The sequence below is a fragment of the Lampetra fluviatilis genome, chromosome 60 (assembly GCF_964198595.1).
Source record: "Lampetra fluviatilis chromosome 60, kcLamFluv1.1, whole genome shotgun sequence".
In the NCBI taxonomy this organism is placed as follows: domain Eukaryota; kingdom Metazoa; phylum Chordata; class Hyperoartia; order Petromyzontiformes; family Petromyzontidae; genus Lampetra; species Lampetra fluviatilis.
Window position 1 is genome coordinate 6090081 of NC_136334.1, and position 18772 is coordinate 6108852.

The 18772-nt window shown below is 51.0% G+C and overlaps 1 protein-coding gene across 1 annotated transcript; it reads left to right on the forward strand.

The window, feature by feature from the left end:
• The first annotated feature begins 652 nt into the window (after positions 1-652).
• BLOC1S6 (biogenesis of lysosomal organelles complex 1 subunit 6) lies at positions 653-10814 on the forward strand. Its single transcript, XM_078881099.1, has 5 exons — positions 653-738; positions 2701-3091; positions 5014-5101; positions 6521-6607; positions 10078-10814. The coding sequence occupies exons 3-5, from the start codon at positions 5024-5026 to the stop codon at positions 10195-10197; spliced, it is 285 nt and encodes a 94-aa protein (XP_078737225.1). The 5' UTR covers positions 653-738; positions 2701-3091; positions 5014-5023; the 3' UTR covers positions 10198-10814.
• The last annotated feature ends 7958 nt before the right edge of the window (positions 10815-18772 follow it).

Below are 18772 nucleotides of genomic sequence, written 5' to 3' on the forward strand. Positions count from 1 at the left end.
CCCCACTCCTCCCACTCCCCCCCAACCCTCTCACCCCCCCCACTCCCCCCAACCCCTCCCACTCCCCCCAACCCCTCCCACTCCCCCCAACCCTCCCACTCCCCCCCAACCCTCTCACCCCCCCACTCCCCCCCCAACCCCTCCCACCCCCCCCCCCACTCCCCCCCAACCCTCTCACCCCCCCCCCCCCACTCCCCCCCCAACCCCCCCAACCCCTCCCCCTAGCCCTCTCACCCCCCCCCACTCCCCCCCAACCCCTCCCCCCTCAACCCCCTCCCACTCCCCCCTCAACCCCCCCCAACCCCTCCCACCACTCCCCCAACCCCCCCACTCCCCCTCCCAACTCCTCCCACTCCCCCCCAACCCTCTCACTCCCCCCCCCACTCCAAACCGCTCCACCATATTCTTATTCTTAGGTTTTTTCGGTAAAGTCACGTAGGTAAAACATCAAAATTAATGAAAATAAAATAAAAACAAAAATCACGACGTTTCGGAGGCAACACAAGTCTCCGTCATCAGGTGGGACCGCTCCACCAGAACGTCACCACGTGACGAACACTCTCGGCCATCTTTGTAAGGGTAAACAAACCCGCTCCGCCAATCGCGAGCCCAGAAAGTGTGGGGGACGCCTGACGTCATATCCTCCCCCCTGACCAATATGGCCGCCGCGACGTCACGCGCGCAACCGGATGTCGTGGGGTCCACGATCAGCTGATGATCTCTCGCTCAGGACTGAAGGTGGCTTTTACATTATTTCGTTTTAATCGATAACGTTTCACGTTAGCGTGCAATACTTTTCGTTTTTAAAAACCGAGGTTCGATTATACATTAAATTTGGGTGGGTGGGGGGCAAAAATGTAAACATCGTGATGTTTAAATTTGCTCGTATCGGCTATGCAGTAGAAGGCTCATCGCTTGAAACGTCTGTGATTTTTTTGGGTGGCAGCATCGTTATTGACAAAATGCGTGTAATCGATATCTACGGCAACATTGCTGCACTTCTAGCTGTACGTTAGGGTACGGCCGTAACGTTATGTGCGTAAACGGTGGTCCAGATACAATACCTCTTGAACGTAATGTTAAATATATATTTACATATAAATTAAGGTTTATTTCTAAACATAAATAAATATGCAGAGTAGCAAAAACTAAATGTTCGGGGTCGATTATTTAAATCGGGGGGGGGGGGGAGGTCACAAGACTTGTGGACCGGCCGTGTACTCCTAACTGTAGCCACGCGTTTAAGCGCTTAAAAGTGTTAACTTGTGCAAGTTTGCTTCTTCATACACTCCGATTGATTAAATCAACCCGTGTGTGTTTGAACGTTCATCTCAGGTAGCGTGTGTGAGGTTAGTGCGGTTTTACTTGATTCATTATAAAAACGTTTCCGTTTTGGTGTTTGATGAACATTTTCACAAAACTCCTGGATTTTTGTTATGCCAAAAAGTGTCAAACCAATTCTTATTATACTGGTAGGAACCACCTGGTATCACCAGCCCAAGGGGATTATTGTGTCCGTCCGTCGTGCATCAAAAAATGGGAGGGTTGGGCTGGGTGGAGAGGGGAGGGTGGGGAGGGGCTGGGTGGGGAGGGGCTGGGTGGGGATGGGTTGGGTGGGGCTGGGTGGGGAGGGGTTGGGTGGGGCTGGGTGGGGAGGGGCTGGGTGGGGAGGGGTGGGGCTGGGTGGGAAGGGTGGGGAGGGGTGGGGCTGGGTAGGGGTTGGGTGGGGTTGGGTGGGGAGGGGTTGGGTGGGGCTGGGTGGGGAGGGGAGGGGCTGGGTGGAGAGGGGTGGGGCTGGGTGGGAGGGGTGGGGCTGGGTGGGGAGGGGCTGGTCACCCCGTGGTGCCCTTATAAAACTCAACGTTTAACCTACTCACGCCGGCTTGTGCCCGCCCTCACAGTCGGGCATATTTGCGGAATACACCACGCCGCATATTTGCGGAATAACATCTCCTAGCCACCGTGATGATGATGAGAGAGAAAGAGAGAGACACGCAAACTCCAAATATACAGCAGGCGTCAGGGTCGGGATCGAACCCACGACCTCCTGAACACCAGGCGAGGTAGTTAACATCTCCTAGCCACCGTGATGATGATGAGAGAGAGACACGCAAACTCAAAATATACAGCAGGTGTCAGGGTCGGGATCGAACCCACGACCACCTGCATACCAGACGAGGTAGTTAACATCTCCTAGCCACCATGGTGCGCTGTCTAAATAAATTACGTCATCTTCTTGGTTCTTTCGGTAAAGTCACGTAGAAGGGAAGTAATAAAATAATAAAAATAAAACATAATAAAATAATTCTCACGACGTTTCGGCCACAACGCAAGCGGCCGTCCTCAGGTGAAGACCAGGTCTGTCGAAGCGTCTGAATGTCGTGAGAATTTTATTTTGTAATGTTTTATTTTTATTATTTTATTACTTCCCTTCTACGTGACTTTACCGAAAGAACCAAGAAGATGAATTCCTGCAGTCACGAAAGAAGCTTTAAATCGAAAAATGTGTGTGTGTGTTTATATTAATTATTTTAGTATGTTTTATTTTTATTCTTTTATTTTTTCCCTTCTACGTGACTTTACCGAAAGAACCAAGAAGATGAATTCCTGCAGTCACGAAAGAAGCTTTAAATCGAAAAATTACGTCAGTAACGAGATAACAAATGTCCACACAGGTGATGGTTTTCTCTGCGAATTCAGTTCCACAGCTATGACTGAAGCCACCGGAATTCCAGTCCTTGACGGCGTTCATCGGCAGAAAGACTCCGGGGATGTTACCGGCGATGGCGGCGGCGGCGGTGGCGGTGATGTTGCCGGTGAAGGTTCGGTAGATCTCACCGGCGAAGACCAAGGGGGGCGGCTGTGACGACGCTACCGCACCACGAGCTCACGGTGACGCCACCGGTTTGGAAGATCCTCCCGGTGACGTCGGTGCCACCACCACCGCCGTCACCGCCGGCGTTCCGGGCGGTCCTCCCGGCAGCGAAGCGTCCGACGCGTCGTCGCGTGCCGTGGAGCTTTTGGCGCAGGGCTTGGTGTCTCACTACCTGCCCGACCTGCAGCGGGCGGGACGGTCGCTGTCCGAGCTCACGTGAGTGTCTTGGACACGGCGGGGAAATCCGAAGAAATTGCGAAGCTCCGCTTGATTTTTTTTTAATGAACTGTTATCACTGCGTGGATTGCGAGCGACTGATGGAAAGTTGATAATTGTTTTTTTACCCTTTTATCTGGCAACAAAACTGACACCTTTTTTTTTACAAGGAGTCATGTTTGCATAGACCACGATACCTGCAGTCGTAATGCAAACAAAAAACATAACTCTGATAATGTATGCACTGTCCTTGAAGTTGATTGGTCCACACCCGAGACAGCTTTCCTTAGAGCCTAGTCTCACATGGTGTTGGACCAGATGACGCCAAAAGGCGCACAACTCAAAGACAACGTACCATCAGAGTATGAGAGCTCGGGGTAAAGCATTTACACCATTGGAACCTCATTTGACAGTAAAAAATATGATAATTGGTTTTTTACCCTTCCATCTGGCAACAAAACTGACACCTTTTTTACAAGGAGTCATATTTGCATAGACCACAATACCTGCAGTCATAATGCAAACAAAAAACATAACTCTGTATGCACTGTCCTTGCAAACATGACTCCTTGTAAAAAAGGTGTCAGTTTTGTTGCCAGATAGAAGGGTAAAAAGACAATTATATTTTTTACTGGCAAATGAGGTTCCAATGGTGTAAATTGCCCATAGACTAACATTGCCCCAAAGACTAACATTGCCCCATAGACTAACATTGCCCATAGACTAACATTGCCCATAGACTAACATTGCCCATAGACTAACATTGCCCATAGACTAACACTGCCCATAGACTAACACTACACATAGACTCAACACTACCCATAGACTAACACTGCCCATAGACTAACATTGCCCCATAGACTAACATTATCCATAGACCAATATTATCCTTAATAGAGGTTTGTTGGTTAGATCACGTAAATAAAAATGTGTCGCCTGCTGACGCTGATTGTAATTGGTAGTGACGTGCCAATTGGCAGTAACGAATTGGCACTTTTGCATCACGTGACAAACCCCTCGCCAATTGGCTGTCGGGTGGCGACGGCGGCGGGTTTCACGACACAACATTTATTTTCACGCGATCTCACCGGAGAGAAAAAAATTAACCCGTAAAAACAAAGTTTTTCACTATAAATCCTTTATGTGCGTGGCATCGGTTTTATTTTATTATTCATTTCTGTTTTTCTTGAGTAAGAGTTTCATTTTTATCACATTGGTATTTTAAATTAAATATGAAATAAATTCTTTCCAAAAAAGTGGAAAATTTTGAAGAAAAACATTTTTCACGAAAATAAATTGTCACGCACAATGAGTCTGTGTGCAAAATGTCAGCTCGATTGGATCACGGGAAGTGGGTTAAAAAACGACCGAAAGATTTGCACGGTCGTAAGCATGCAAGCAAGCAAGCAAGTGAACTTAATATAAAGGATTTTAACAAGTATAACCCGTAAAAACAAAGTTTTTCACTATAAATCCTTTATATGCGTGGCGGCTAGAGTCCTCTCGTCCTCTGGCTTGAGATGGCTGCCACCTATGGGTCAGATGATTGCATTGCACCATTAAGCAATTGGGAATTAAATATAATTTATTTTTGTCCTAAAAAGTGTAAAATTTTGGAAAAAAAAATTCACGAACATTAATTGTCACGCACAACGAGTCTGCGTGCAAAAATGTCAGCTCGATCGGATCACGGGAAGTGGGTTCAAAAACGACCGAAAGATTTGCACGGTCGTAAGCGCGCAAGCGAACCTAAAATAAAGGATTTAAAAAAGAAAAACTGCCTCTCGCGGATAGATGCACACAGACTCGCAGGGTGCGGTACGTGACGCGAGACTGCGCGTGGCACGGATTGCCACGACCCCCCGTTGCGTGTCGCGTGACCTTGTCTTTCTTTGCCGTGCGACGGCTTTGTCTGCGGCCAGGAAAACTCAGATGGTGGTGATGGATACCCTGGACCAGGAGAACGGCAAACTACATGAATGCCAAGCTACCACGACTTTCAACACGCTGGTAAGTTGAGAAAGAAGGGCACGTTTTGAGTGGAGCTGTTGTTCGTGGCCTGGTCGCTGTTGAAAAAGAAGCCGGTAGGTCGGTGGGGGCGTAGCTGGTAGCGTCAAAATCGTATTCTTGGTTCTTTCGGTAAAGTCACGTAGAAGGGAAATAATAAAAATATAAAACAATAAAATTCTCACGAAGTTTCAACTGCAACACAAGCAATCATCATCAGCTGTGAAATCCACAGGACCTGATGATGATGATGATGATGAAAAGCCACTTCGTTTCGAATTTTCTTGCCGTGGATTTCACACCTGATGATGATGATTGCTTGCGTTGCAGTCGAAACGTCGTGAGAATTTTAATTGTTTTATAATTTTTCTTACAGCAATACATTTTCTTGCTGTGGATTTCACACCTGATGATGATTGCTTGTGTTGCAGTCGAAACGTCGTGAGAATTTTATTGTTTTATATTTTTATTATTTTATTATTTCCCTTCTACGTGACTTTACCGAAAGAACCAAGAATATGAATCTCTGCAGACACGAAAGCTTTAAATCGAAATTTAACAGACGCTGTCTTCCCGACAGACCTGTTCTTCACTTGAGGACGGCTGCTTGCGTTGTGGCCGAAACGTCGTGAGAATTGTATTTTATTATGTTTTATTTGTATTATTTGATTATTTCCCTTCTACGTGACTTTACCGAAAGAACCAAGAAGATGAATCCCTGCAGTCACGAAAGCTTTAAATCGAAAAATAGTTTAGCTTCATTTTTTGGTGGTGATTTTCTCACCTTTCCCTCAACTTTGTGGTGTTCATCGTTGTAATTTTTTTGACCCCGTGGCCCCCCACTTGAACACCTGTGATAAAAAATACGAGCTTCATGGCTCATCGGATTCCTCCTGCAGTACAAACACCGTTTAGAGAGTGGTGTTTTAACAACTTAACACCTGTATTCTTGGTTCTTTCGGTAAAGTCACGTAGAAGCGCGGACCGATTGGATTTGGCAAATCGGCGGTCAACGCCAGCGCCTGTTGTATATTTGGAGTTTGCGTGTCTCTCTCTCTCCCCGTGGTGAGATGTTGACTACCTCGCCTGGTATGCAAGAGGTCGTGGGTTCGATCCCGACCCTGACGCCTGCTGTATATTTGGAGTTTGCGTGTCTCTCTCTCCGCGGTCGCGTGGATTTTTCCTCCGGGTCCTCCGTTTTAGAATCGACGGCACGCGTTTAGAGAGTGGTGTTTTAACAACTTAACACCTGTATACTTGGTTCTTTCGGTGAAGTCACGTACAAGCGGGGACCGATTGGATTTGGCAAATCGGCGGTCAACGCCAGCGCCGTTAGCGAGCCCGCTCCGTTGGCATTGCCACTGCCCACCCACGCCGCCCCCCCCCCCCCTCTCCGCCCCCCACGCCTCCCTCGCCCTTCAGTTCACAGAGGCTCGGATGTATCAACAGAAGCTGGTGACGGTGAGGAGAGACATGCTGGCTCTGCACGAGAAGACCAGCAAGCTGAAGGTTCGTCACCCCTCCTAGCGGTGGAGCTTTCGCTACTTGCTGCAGAGGCTCGCGGTTCTGATCGGGAAGGCCGCCCCGGTTAATGAAATGTTAACTACCTCGCCTGGGGTGTAAGAGGTCGTGGGTTCGATCCCGACCCTGACGACGCCTGCTGCTGTATATTTGGAGTTTGCGTGTCTCTCTCTCTCCGTGGTGAGATGTTAACTACCTCGCCTGGGGTGTAGGAGGTCGTGGGTTCGATCCCGACCCTGACGATGCCTGCTGTATATTTGGAGTTTGCGTGTCTCTCTCTCTCCCCGTGGTGAGATGTTAACTACCTCGCCTGGTCTACAGGAAGTCGTGGGTTCGATCCCGACCATGACGATGCCTGCTGTATATTTGGAGTTTGCGTGTCTCTCTCTCTCCCCGTGGTCGCGTGGATTTTTCCTCCGGGTCCTCCGTTTTAGAATCGACGGCACGCGTTTAGAGAGTGCTGTTTTAACAACTTAACACCTGTATACTTGGTTCTTTCGGTAAAGTCACGTAGAAGGGAAACAATAAAATAATAAAAATATCAAACAAAATTCTCACGACGTTTCGACTGCAACACAAGCAATCATCATCAGGTGTGAAAAAAACACGGCAAGAGCAACTTTTTTTGAAGTGGCGTCTTTTTCTTGCTGTGGGTTTCCACACTTGACGATGATTGCTTGTGTTGCAGTCGAAACGTCGTGAGAATTTTATTGTTTTATATTTTTTTTATTTTATTGTTTCCCGTCTACGTGACTTGACCGAAAGAGCCAAGAATATATTAACACAGCTGTTTTGTTGCCAGATTAAAGGGGAAAAAACCTATTCTCCACGGGGCGAGCGGGCGAGCGATTGAACCACTGGGCGAGCGAGCGACGTGCGAGTGAGCGAGCGGTGAGCGAGTAAATGAGTGAGCGAGTGAGCCACCAGGCAAGTGAGCGAGCGAGCAAGTGGGCGACCAGGTGAGTGAGAGAGCGAGTGATTGAGCCACCGGGCGAGTGAGCAAGTGGGCGACCAGGTGAGTGAGTAAATGAGTGAGCGAGTGAGCCACCAGGCAAGTGAGCGAGCGAGCAAGTGGGCGACCAGGTGAGTGAGAGAGCGAGTGATTGAGCCACCGGGCGAGTGAGCAAGTGGGCGACCAGGTGAGCGAGTAAATGAGTGAGCCAGTGAACCACCGGGTAAGCGAGCGAGTCAACCACCGGGTGAGTGAGCGAGCGATTGAGCCACGGGGCGAGTGAGCGAGCGATTGAACCACTGGGCGAGTAAGCGAGCGATTGAACCACGGGGCGAGCGAGCGATTGAACCACGGGGCGAGCGAGCGATTGAACCACGGGGCGAGTGAGCGAGCGATTGAGCCACGGGGCGAGCGAGCGATTGAACCACGGGGCGAGTGAGTGAGCAAGTGATTGAGCCACGGGGCGAGCGAGCGATTGAACCACGGGGCGAGTGAGCGAGCGATTGAGCCACGGGGCGAGTGAGCGATTGAACCACGGGGCGAGTGAGTGAGCAAGTGATTGAGCCACGGGGCGAGCGAGCGATTGAACCACGGGGCGAGTGAGCGAGCGATTGAACCACGGGGCGAGTGAGCGAGCGATTGAGCCACGGGGCGAGCGAGCGATTGAACCACGGGGCGAGTGAGCGATTGAACCACGGGGCGAGTGAGCGAGCGATTGAGCCACGGGGCGAGTGAGCGATTGAACCACGGGGCGAGTGAGTGAGCAAGTGATTGAGCCACGGGGCGAGCGAGCGATTGAACCACGGGGCGAGTGAGCGAGCGATTGAACCACGGGGCGAGTGAGCGAGCGATTGAACCACGGGGCGAGCGAGCGATTGAGCCACGGGCGAGTGAGCGAGCGATTGAGCCACGGGCGAGTGAGCGAGCGATTGAGCCACGGGGCGAGTGAGCGAGCGATTGAGCCACGGGGCAAGTGAGCGAGCGATTGAGCCACGGGGCGAGTGAGCGAGCGATTGAGCCACGGGGCGAGTGAGCGAGCGATTGAGCCACGGGGCGAGTGAGCGAGCGATTGAGCCACGGGGCGAGTGAGCGAGCGATTGAGCCACGGGGCGAGTGAGCGAGCGATTGAGCCACGGGGCGAGTGAGCGAGCGATTGAGCCACGGGGCGAGTGAGCGAGCGATTGAGCCACGGGGCGAGTGAGCGAGCGATTGAGCCACGGGGCGAGCGAGCGAGCGATTGAGCCACGGGGCGAGCGAGCGAGCGATTGAGCCACGGGGCGAGCGAGCGAGCGATTGAGCCACGGGGCGAGCGAGCGAGCGATTGAGCCACGGGGCGAGCGAGCGACTGAACCACGGGGCGAGCGAGCGATTGAGCCACGGGGCGAGCGAGCGAGCGATTGAACCACGGGGCGAGTGAGCGAGCGATTGAGCCACGGGGCGAGCGAGCGATTGAACCACGGGGCGAGCGAGCGAGCGATTGAGCCACGGGGCGAGCGAGCGACTGAACCACGGGGCGAGCGAGCGATTGAGCCACGGGGCGAGCGAGCGAGCGATTGAACCACGGGGCGAGTGAGCGAGCGATTGAGCCACGGGGCGAGCGAGCGATTGAGCCACGGGGCGAGCGAGCGATTGAACCACGGGGCGAGTGAGCGAGCGATTGAACCACGGGGCGAGTGAGCGAGCGATTGAGCCACGGGGCGAGCGAGCGATTGAACCACGGGGCGAGCGAGCGAGCGATTGAGCCACGGGGCGAGTGAGCGAGCGATTGAGCCACGGGGCGAGCGAGCGATTGAACCACGGGGCGAGCGAGCGAGCGATTGAGCCACGGGGCGAGCGAGCGATTGAACCACGGGGCGAGCGAGCGAGCGATTGAGCCACGGGGCGAGTGAGCGAGCGATTGAGCCACGGGGCGAGCGAGCGATTGAACCACGGGGCGAGTGAGCGAGCGATTGAACCACGGGGCGAGTGAGCGAGCGATTGAGCCACGGGGCGAGCGAGCGAGCGATTGAGCCACGGGGCGAGCGAGCGATTGAACCACGGGGCGAGCGAGCGAGCGATTGAGCCACGGGGCGAGCGAGCGATTGAACCACGGGGCGAGCGAGCGAGCGATTGAGCCACGGGGCGAGCGAGCGATTGAACCACGGGGCGAGCGAGCGAGCGATTGAGCCACGGGGCGAGTGAGCGAGCGATTGAGCCACGGGGCGAGCGAGCGATTGAACCACGGGGCGAGTGAGCGAGCGATTGAGCCACGGGGCGAGCGAGCGATTGAACCACGGGGCGAGCGAGCGAGCGATTGAGCCACGGGGCGAGCGAGCGATTGAGCCACGGGGCGAGCGAGCGAGCGATTGAGCCACGGGGCGAGCGAGCGAGCGACTGAGCCACGGGGCGAAGTGAGCGAGCGATTGAACCACGGGGCGAGCGAGCAAGTGAGCGAGCGACGAGCGAGCGAGTTCGTCAACGGGGGCGGTGCATCGGTCGCGCCCGCTGATTTGCCGAATGTTTGCAGAAGCGAGCGCTGCAGCTGCAGCAGCAGAAGCAGAAGGAAGCGCTGGAGCGGGAGCAGCAGAAGGAGCGAGAGATGGAACGGGAGCGCCATCTGCTGGCGCGACCCGCCAAGCGGACCTGACACACACTCTAACGCGCGCTGCTGGCACGACCCCAATAGCCTTTCCCGTATCGACAGAACAAGCGATTGATTTAGTGGCTTTTTAAGAAGAAGCATTCAAAGCCTGCGTAATTAATTTTGCCATTACAGAAGTACATTGGACATTGTGAATTATTTTTTTTGCTTAATTTAATTTGCACTTAACACGTGTTTTTATTTCCCCCCAATTAATCGTTGTGTATATACTACTAATCAATTATGTAAAGGCTTGCGACTAAACTTTTTTTTTCAACAATGTGTCCTGCTGCGCTGCTGGGAGTGTTTTGCGTGAGTGGCGTTGTTGATTCACCCAACAACCATCATCATCATCATCATCACTCCCTCCCACCGGGGTCGATAAAATAGGTACCGCGTTCATGGGGGTAATCGACTTTTATTCTCGTGTACGGCAGCAAAGTAGTCCAGGAGATTCCGTGTCGATGTTGTGGAGGTGCTGCTGCTGCTGCTGCCATGCTGATAGGAGCTTCAGCAAACAGTTCAAGTTCATACGCTTAGGTTTTTTCGGTCAAGCCACGTAGGTATGTAATGCAAAATAAAATAATAAAATAAACTTGTTGCTCTATTATTGTATTTCTATTATTACTTTTATTAATTTTTATTTTTTACCTAGGTGACTTCACCGAATCCTTGCAGTCACGAAAGCTTCAAATCTAGAATCAAGTTCATGTATTAGGTCTAGCCCTGTGAGCCATTCGGCTCTTGAATCGGGTGCAACCGCAACAAACAAAAAACAAAAACATGAACAAGAAAACATCTTTAAGTGAATATCTGACTGAGTGCGAACAGAAAATCCAAGAAAAGACAGGAAAAAATTCCATAAAAAGCACCGTACACCAACGCTGTGTGCAACAATCCCAGTGGGATGCAAGTCAAACAACAACAACAACAACCACAAGACAACTTTGATTAAGGCCATCAGTCTAGCTCCGTACTACAACAACACAAACATGGCCAAACCCAAAAAACTTTTCGAAAATCACCAAAATAAAACCGTGAAAGCGATGAAACAGTGATCATAGGAACTGTGACGGAATTTTCACAATAAACGACATCAACAACATCTACCACCAAAACCCTGCAGCCATAGCTGGCTGCGTGAGTCACTCCACAACCGAGAGAGATCGTGTCGTGTCGCTGTTCCTCCTCCTTTGAAGTAAAATCTTCTTGGTTCTTTCGGTAAAGTCACGTAGAAGGGAAGTAATGAAATAATAAAAATAAAACATAATAAAATTTCGATTTAAAGCTTCTTTCGTGACTGCAGGGATTCATCTTCTTGGTTCTTTCGGTAAAGTCACGTAGAATGGAAATAATAAAATAATAAAAATAAAACATAATAAAATTTCGATTTAAAGCTTTCGTGACTGCAGGGATTCATCTTGGTTCTTTCGGTAAAGTCACGTAGAATGGAAATAATAAAGAATAAAAATAAAACATAATAAAATTTCGATTTAAAGCTTTCGTGACTGCAGGGATTCATCTTCTTGGTTCTTTCGGTAAAGTCACATAGAAGGGAAATAATAAAATACTAAAAATAAAACATAATAAAATACAATTCTCACGACGTTTCGGCCACAACGCAAGCAGCCGTCCTCAGGTGGAGAACAGGTCTGTCGAGAAGGCAGAGTCTGAATGGCACGCCCCAGGCTTGGAGCGACTGTTTAAGCTGCTGGGTTGGAGGGGGGTAGAGCGCCTTGACAAACAAATTTGCATATCAAGAGGAATTTAGCATATTTATGGCAAATGCAGATAGTGTGGTGAGTGGGTGATTGTTGTGGCCTGAGTGTGGTGAGTGTTGTGGCCTGAGGGTGGTGAGTGGGTGAGTGTTGTGGCCTATAGTGTGGTGAGTGGGTGAGTGTTGTGGCCTGCGGTGTGGTGAGTGGGTGAGTGTTGTGGCCTGAGTGGGTGAGTGGGTGAGTGTTGTGGCCTGCAGTGTGGTGAGTGGGTGAGTGTTGTGGCCTGGAGTGTGGTGAGTGAGTGAGTGTTGTGACCTGCAGTGTGGTGAGTGGGTGAGTGTTGTGGCCTGGAGTGTGGTGAGTGGGTGAGTGTTGTGGCCTGGAGTGTGGTGAGTGTGGTGAGTGTTGTGGCCTGCAGTGTGGTGAGTGGGTGAGTGTTGTGGCCTGGAGTGTGGTGAGTGGGTGAGTGTTGTGGCCTGAGTGGTGAGTGGGTGAGTGTTGTGGCCTGAAGTGTGGTGAGTGGGTGAGTGTTGTGGCCTAAGTGTGGTGAGTGGGTGAGTGTTGTGGCCTGAAGTGTGGTGAGTGGGTGAGTGTTGTGGCCTGCAGTGTGGTGAGTGTTGTGGCCTGCAGTGTGGTGAGTGGGTGAGTGTTGTGGCCTGTGGTGTGGTGAGTGGGTGAGTGTTGTGGCCTGAGTGTGGTGAGTGAATGAGTGTTGTGGCCTGCAGTGTGGTGAGTGGGTGAGTGTTGTGGCCTGAAGTGTGGTGAGTGGGTGAGTGTTGTGGCCTGCAGTGTGGTGAGTGGGTGAGTGTTGTGGCCTGGAGTGTGGTGAGTGGGTGAGTGTTGTGGCCTGGAGTGTGGTGAGTGGGTGAGTGTTGTGGCCTGGAGTGTGGTGAGTGGGTGAGTGTTGTGGCCTGGAGTGTGGTGAGTGGGTGAGTGTTGTGGCCTGCAGTGTGGTGAGTGTTGTGGCCTGGAGTGTGGTGAGTGGGTGAGTGTTGTGGCCTGGAGTGTGGTGAGTGAGTGAGTGTTGTGGCCTGGAGTGTGGTGAGTGGGTGAGTGTTGTGGCCTGGAGTGTGGTGAGTGGGTGAGTGTTGTGGCCTGCGGTGTGGTGAGTGGGTGAGTGTTGTGGCTTGCAGTGTGGTGAGTGGGTGAGTGGTGTGGCCTGGAGTGTGGTGAGTGGGTGAGTGTTGTGGCCTGGAGTGTGGTGAGTGGGTGAGTGTTGTGGCCTGCGGTGTGGTGAGTGGGTGAGTGTTGTGGCCTGCGGTGTGGTGAGTGGGTGATTGTTGTGGCCTGGAGTGTGGTGAGTGGGTGAGTGTTGTGGCCTGCAGTGTGGTGAGTGGGTGAGTGTTGTGGCCTGGAGTGTGGTGAGTGGGTGAGTGTTGTGGCCTGCAGTGTGGTGAGTGGGTGAGTGTTGTGGCGTGCAGTGTGGTGAGTGGGTGAGTGTTGTGGCCTGCGGTGTGGTGAGTGGGTGAGTGTTGTGGCCAGGAGTGTGGTGAGTGGGTGAGTGTTGTGGCCTGGAGTGTGGTGAGTGGGTGAGTGTTGTGGCCCGAAGTGTGGTGAGTGGGTGAGTGTTGTGGCCTGGAGTGTGGTGAGTGGGTGAGTGTTGTGGCCTGGAGTGTGGTGAATGGGTGAGTGTTGTGGCCTGGAGTGTGGTGAGTGGGTGAGTGTTGTGGCCTGGAGTGTGGTGAGTGGGTGAGTGTTGTGGCCTGGAGTGTGGTGAGTGGGTGAGTGTTGTGGCCTGAAGTGTGGTGAGTGGGTGAGTGTTGTGGCCTGCGGTGTGGTGAGTGGGTGAGTGTTGTGGCCTGGAGTGTGGTGAGTGGGTGAGTGTTGTGGCCTGCGGTGTGGTGAGTGGGTGAGTGTTGTGGCCGGAGTGTGGTGAGTGGGTGAGTGTTGTGGCCTGCAGTGTGGTGAGTGGGTGAGTGGTGTGGCCTGGAGTGTGGTGAGTGGGTGAGTGTTGTGGCCTGCAGTGTGGTGAGTGGGTGAGTGTTGTGGCCTGCAGTGTGGTGAGTGGGTGAGTGTTGTGGCCTGCGGTGTGGTGAGTGGGTGAGTGTTGTGGCCTGAAGTGTGGTGAGTGAGTGAGTGTTGTGGCTTGCACTGTGGTGAGTGAGTGGGTGTTGTGGCCTGCAGTGTGGTGAGTGGGTGAGTGTTGTGGCTTGCACTGTGGTGAGTGGGTGAGTGGTGTGGCCTGGAGTGTGGTGAGTGGGTGAGTGTTGTGGCCTGCAGTGTGGTGAGTGTTGTGGCCTGAACTATGGTGAGCGAGCGAGTGTTGTGGCCTGCGGTGTTGTGGTGGGACCCGGCTAGATGGATGACCAATTCTACAACTTTTTGGACTTGGGCAAGCCTCTTATAATTTTGTTGGTCGAAAAATGGCCAAACGGCCCACCGGGCTTAGTACCTGTGTATGTCTTTGTCACGTTTTTAAGAAAAGATTTTAAATATATTTTTCGCCCCGGGCTACAAACCGGGTACTTCCCTTTCGCCGTCATCAATAAAGCCGGCCGCTTTAACATCCTCAATTAAATATTAATCACATGTAATGCCGTCATTAAAATGCGTATTTGATGACGCTACGGGTGGTCGTGCACTGAATGTATCCATTATATATGACTGTCATGGTGCATAGTAGGTGCTATAGGCTACGGCGTCCGCATCAAGTGGGGAGCGGTGGCGCAGCGGTTAGCGCATTGCCCTACGAACCCCGGTTAACCCGAGTTTGATTCCCGCTCATGGTCACCAACACCGGTGACGACGATTATCTGAACTGTTTGCGGGCCTCCCCCCTAGGTCGACTCGGCCTCAAATGAGTACCTGGCGCCAGGGATGTATTATCCAATAGGCCACAGTAGGCACTGTGCCTGGGGGCGACCGACTCAGCCACCCACCCACCCATTCACCCACTCACCCATCCACTCACCCACCCATTCACCCACTCACTAATTCACTCACTCACCCACCCACTCACCCATCCACTCATTCACCCATCCACCCATTCACCCACCCAACCATCCACTCAACCACCCACCCACTCACTCACCCACTCACTCACCCATTCACCCACTCACCCACCCACTCATTCACCCACTTACCCACCCACCCACTCATCCACCCACCCATCCACTCATTCACCCACCCATTCATCCACTCACTCACCCACCCACCCACTCCCCCACGCACCCACTCATTCACCCACCCATTCACCCACCCACTCCCCCACGCACCCACTCATTCACCCACCCACCCATTCACCCACTCACTCACCCATGCACTCACCCACCCATCCACCCATTCACCCACTCACTCACCCACTCATCCACTCATTCACCCATTCACCCACTCACTCACCCACCCACGCACTTCCCACTTCCCCACCCACCCACCCACCCACTTCCCCACCCACCCACCCATTCAACCACCCACCCACCCATTCACCCACTCACTTACCTACCCACTCATCCACCCACCCACTAATCCACCCACCCACTAATCCACCCACCCACTAATCTACCCACCCACACACCATGGCCGTATTATCCAATAGACCACAGTAGGCACTGTGCCGCGGGCCTACGAAAAACGAAAGGGGCCTACGAAAATAAAAAATCTTGACCCGTGTTTTTTTGTTTGTACGATAAAAAAAAATGTAAGCAAGATATCTTCTTGAAAATAATATATCTGTATATATATACAGCAAGGATTAGGCAACAGTGGTTATACAAAGAGACAGAGTCGCGTCAATCGCTTTTGTTTTAAGAAAGTGAGAGAGAAATTAACAACCTGAGATGAACTTTTAGAGATTTTTGTTCAGTGCAAAATTACAAAATTAAATATTTTTGACCCACACGATCTCATTGTCAAGAGAGAGTAGATAGCAAGGGAAGACAAAGGCGGTCTCGTCACAGCTGACAACCCCTGCTACTCACCACTACATATTCTTGGTTCTTTCGGTAAATTATAGTCTTTCGGTAAAGTCAATAAAAATAAAAGAAATTAAAATGAAACATAAATTCAAATAAAAAATAAAAGCAAAAAAAAACCCACGACGTTTCGATCCAAACACAATTTATTTTTAATTTTATTTTCTATTACGTGACTTTACCGAAAGAACCAAAAATATGATGAATTCCTGTAGTCACGAAAGTTTTAAGTCAAAATCTCACCGCTACTACACTCACCACTACACTCACAACTACACTCACCACTACTACACTCACCACTACACTCACAACTACACTCACCACTACTACACTCACCACTACACTCACAACTACACTCACCACTACTACACTCACCACTACACTCACAACTACACTCACCACTACTACACTCACCACTACACTCACAACTACACTCACCACTACTACACTCACCACTACACTCACAACTACACTCACCACTACTACACTCACCACTACACTCACAACTACACTCACCACTACTACACTCACCACTACACTCACAACTACACTCACCACTACTACACTCACCACTACACTCACAACTACACTCACCACTACTACACTCACCACTACACTCACAACTACTACACTCACCACTACACTCACCACTACTACACTCACCACTACACTCACAACTACACTCACCACTACTACACTCACCACTACACTCACAACTACACTCACCACTACTACACTCACCACTACACTCACAACTACACTCACCACTACTACACTCACCACTACACTCACAACTACACTCACCACTACTACACTCACTACTACACTCACCACTACACTCACAACTACACTCACCACTACTACACTCACCACTACACTCACAACTACACTCACCACTACTACACTCACCACTACACTCACAACTACACTCACCACTACTACACTCACCACTGCACTCACCACCACTACACTCACCACTAGTACACTCACCACTACACTCACCACTACTACACTCACCACTACACTCACAACTACACTCACCACTACTACACTCACTACTACACTCACAACTACACTCACCACTACTACACTCACCACTACACTCACAACTACACTCACCACTACTACACTCACCACTACACTCACAACTACTACACTCACCACTACACTCACCACTACTACACTCACCACTACACTCACAACTACACTCACCACTACTACACTCACCACTACACTCACAACTACACTCACCACTACTACACTCACCACTACACTCACAACTACACTCACCACTACTACACTCACCACTACACTCACAACTACACTCACCACTACTACACTCACCACTACACTCACAACTACTACACTCACCACTACACTCACCACTACTACACTCACCACTACACTCACCACTACACTCACCACTACTACACTCACCACCACTACACTCACCACTACACTCACCACTACTACACTCACCACCACTACACTCACCACTAATACACTCACCACCACTACACTCACCACTACACTCACCACTACTACACTCACCACCACTACACTCACCACTACTACACTCACCACCACTACACTCACCACTACACTCACCACTACTACACACCACCACTACACTCACCACTAATACACTCACCACCACTACACTCACCACTACACTCACCACTACACTCACCACTACTACACTCACCACTACACTCACCACTACTACACTCACCACTACACTCACAACTACACTCACCACTACTACACTCACCACTACACTCACAACTACACTCACCACTACTACACTCACCACTACACTCACAACTACACTCACCACTACTACACTCACCACTACACTCACCACTACTACACTCACCACCACTACACTCACCACCACTACACTCACCACTACACTCACAACTACTACACTCACCACCACTACACTCACCACCACTACACTCACCACTACTACACTCACCACCACTACACTCACCACTACACTCACCACTACTACACTCACCACCACTACACTCACCACCACTACACTCACCACCACTACACTCACCACCACTACACTCACCACTACTACACTCACCACCACTACACTCACCACTACACTCACCACTACACTCACCACTACTACACTCACCACTACACTCACCACTACACTCACCACTACTACACTCACCACTACACTCACCACTACTACACTCACCACTACTACACTCACCAATGGTACACTCACCACTACTACACTCACCACTACACTCACTAGTACACTCACCACTACACTCACCACTACACTCACCACTACACTCACCACTACTACACTCACCACTACACTCACCACTACACTCACCACTACTACACTCACCACTACACTCACAACTACACTCACCACTACTACACTCACCACTACACTCACAACTACACTCACCACCACTACACTCACCACTACACTCACCACCACTACACTCACCACTACACTCACCACTACACTCACCACTACTACACTCACCACTACACTCACCACTACTACACTCACCACTACACTCACCACTACACTCACCACTACACTCACCACTACTACACTCACCACTACACTCACCACTACTACACTCACCACTACACTCACCACTACACTCACCAATGGTACACTCACCACTACTACACTCACCACTACACTCACTAGTACACTCACCACTACACTCACCACTACACTCACCATTACGCTCACCACTACACTCACCACTAGTACACTCACCACTAGTACACTCACCACTACACTCACCAATGGTACACTCACCACTACTACACTCACCACTACACTCACCACTACACTCACTAGTACACTCACCACTACACTCACCACTACACTCACCACTACACTCACCACTACTACACTCACCACTACTACACTCACAACTACACTCACCACTACTACACTCACCA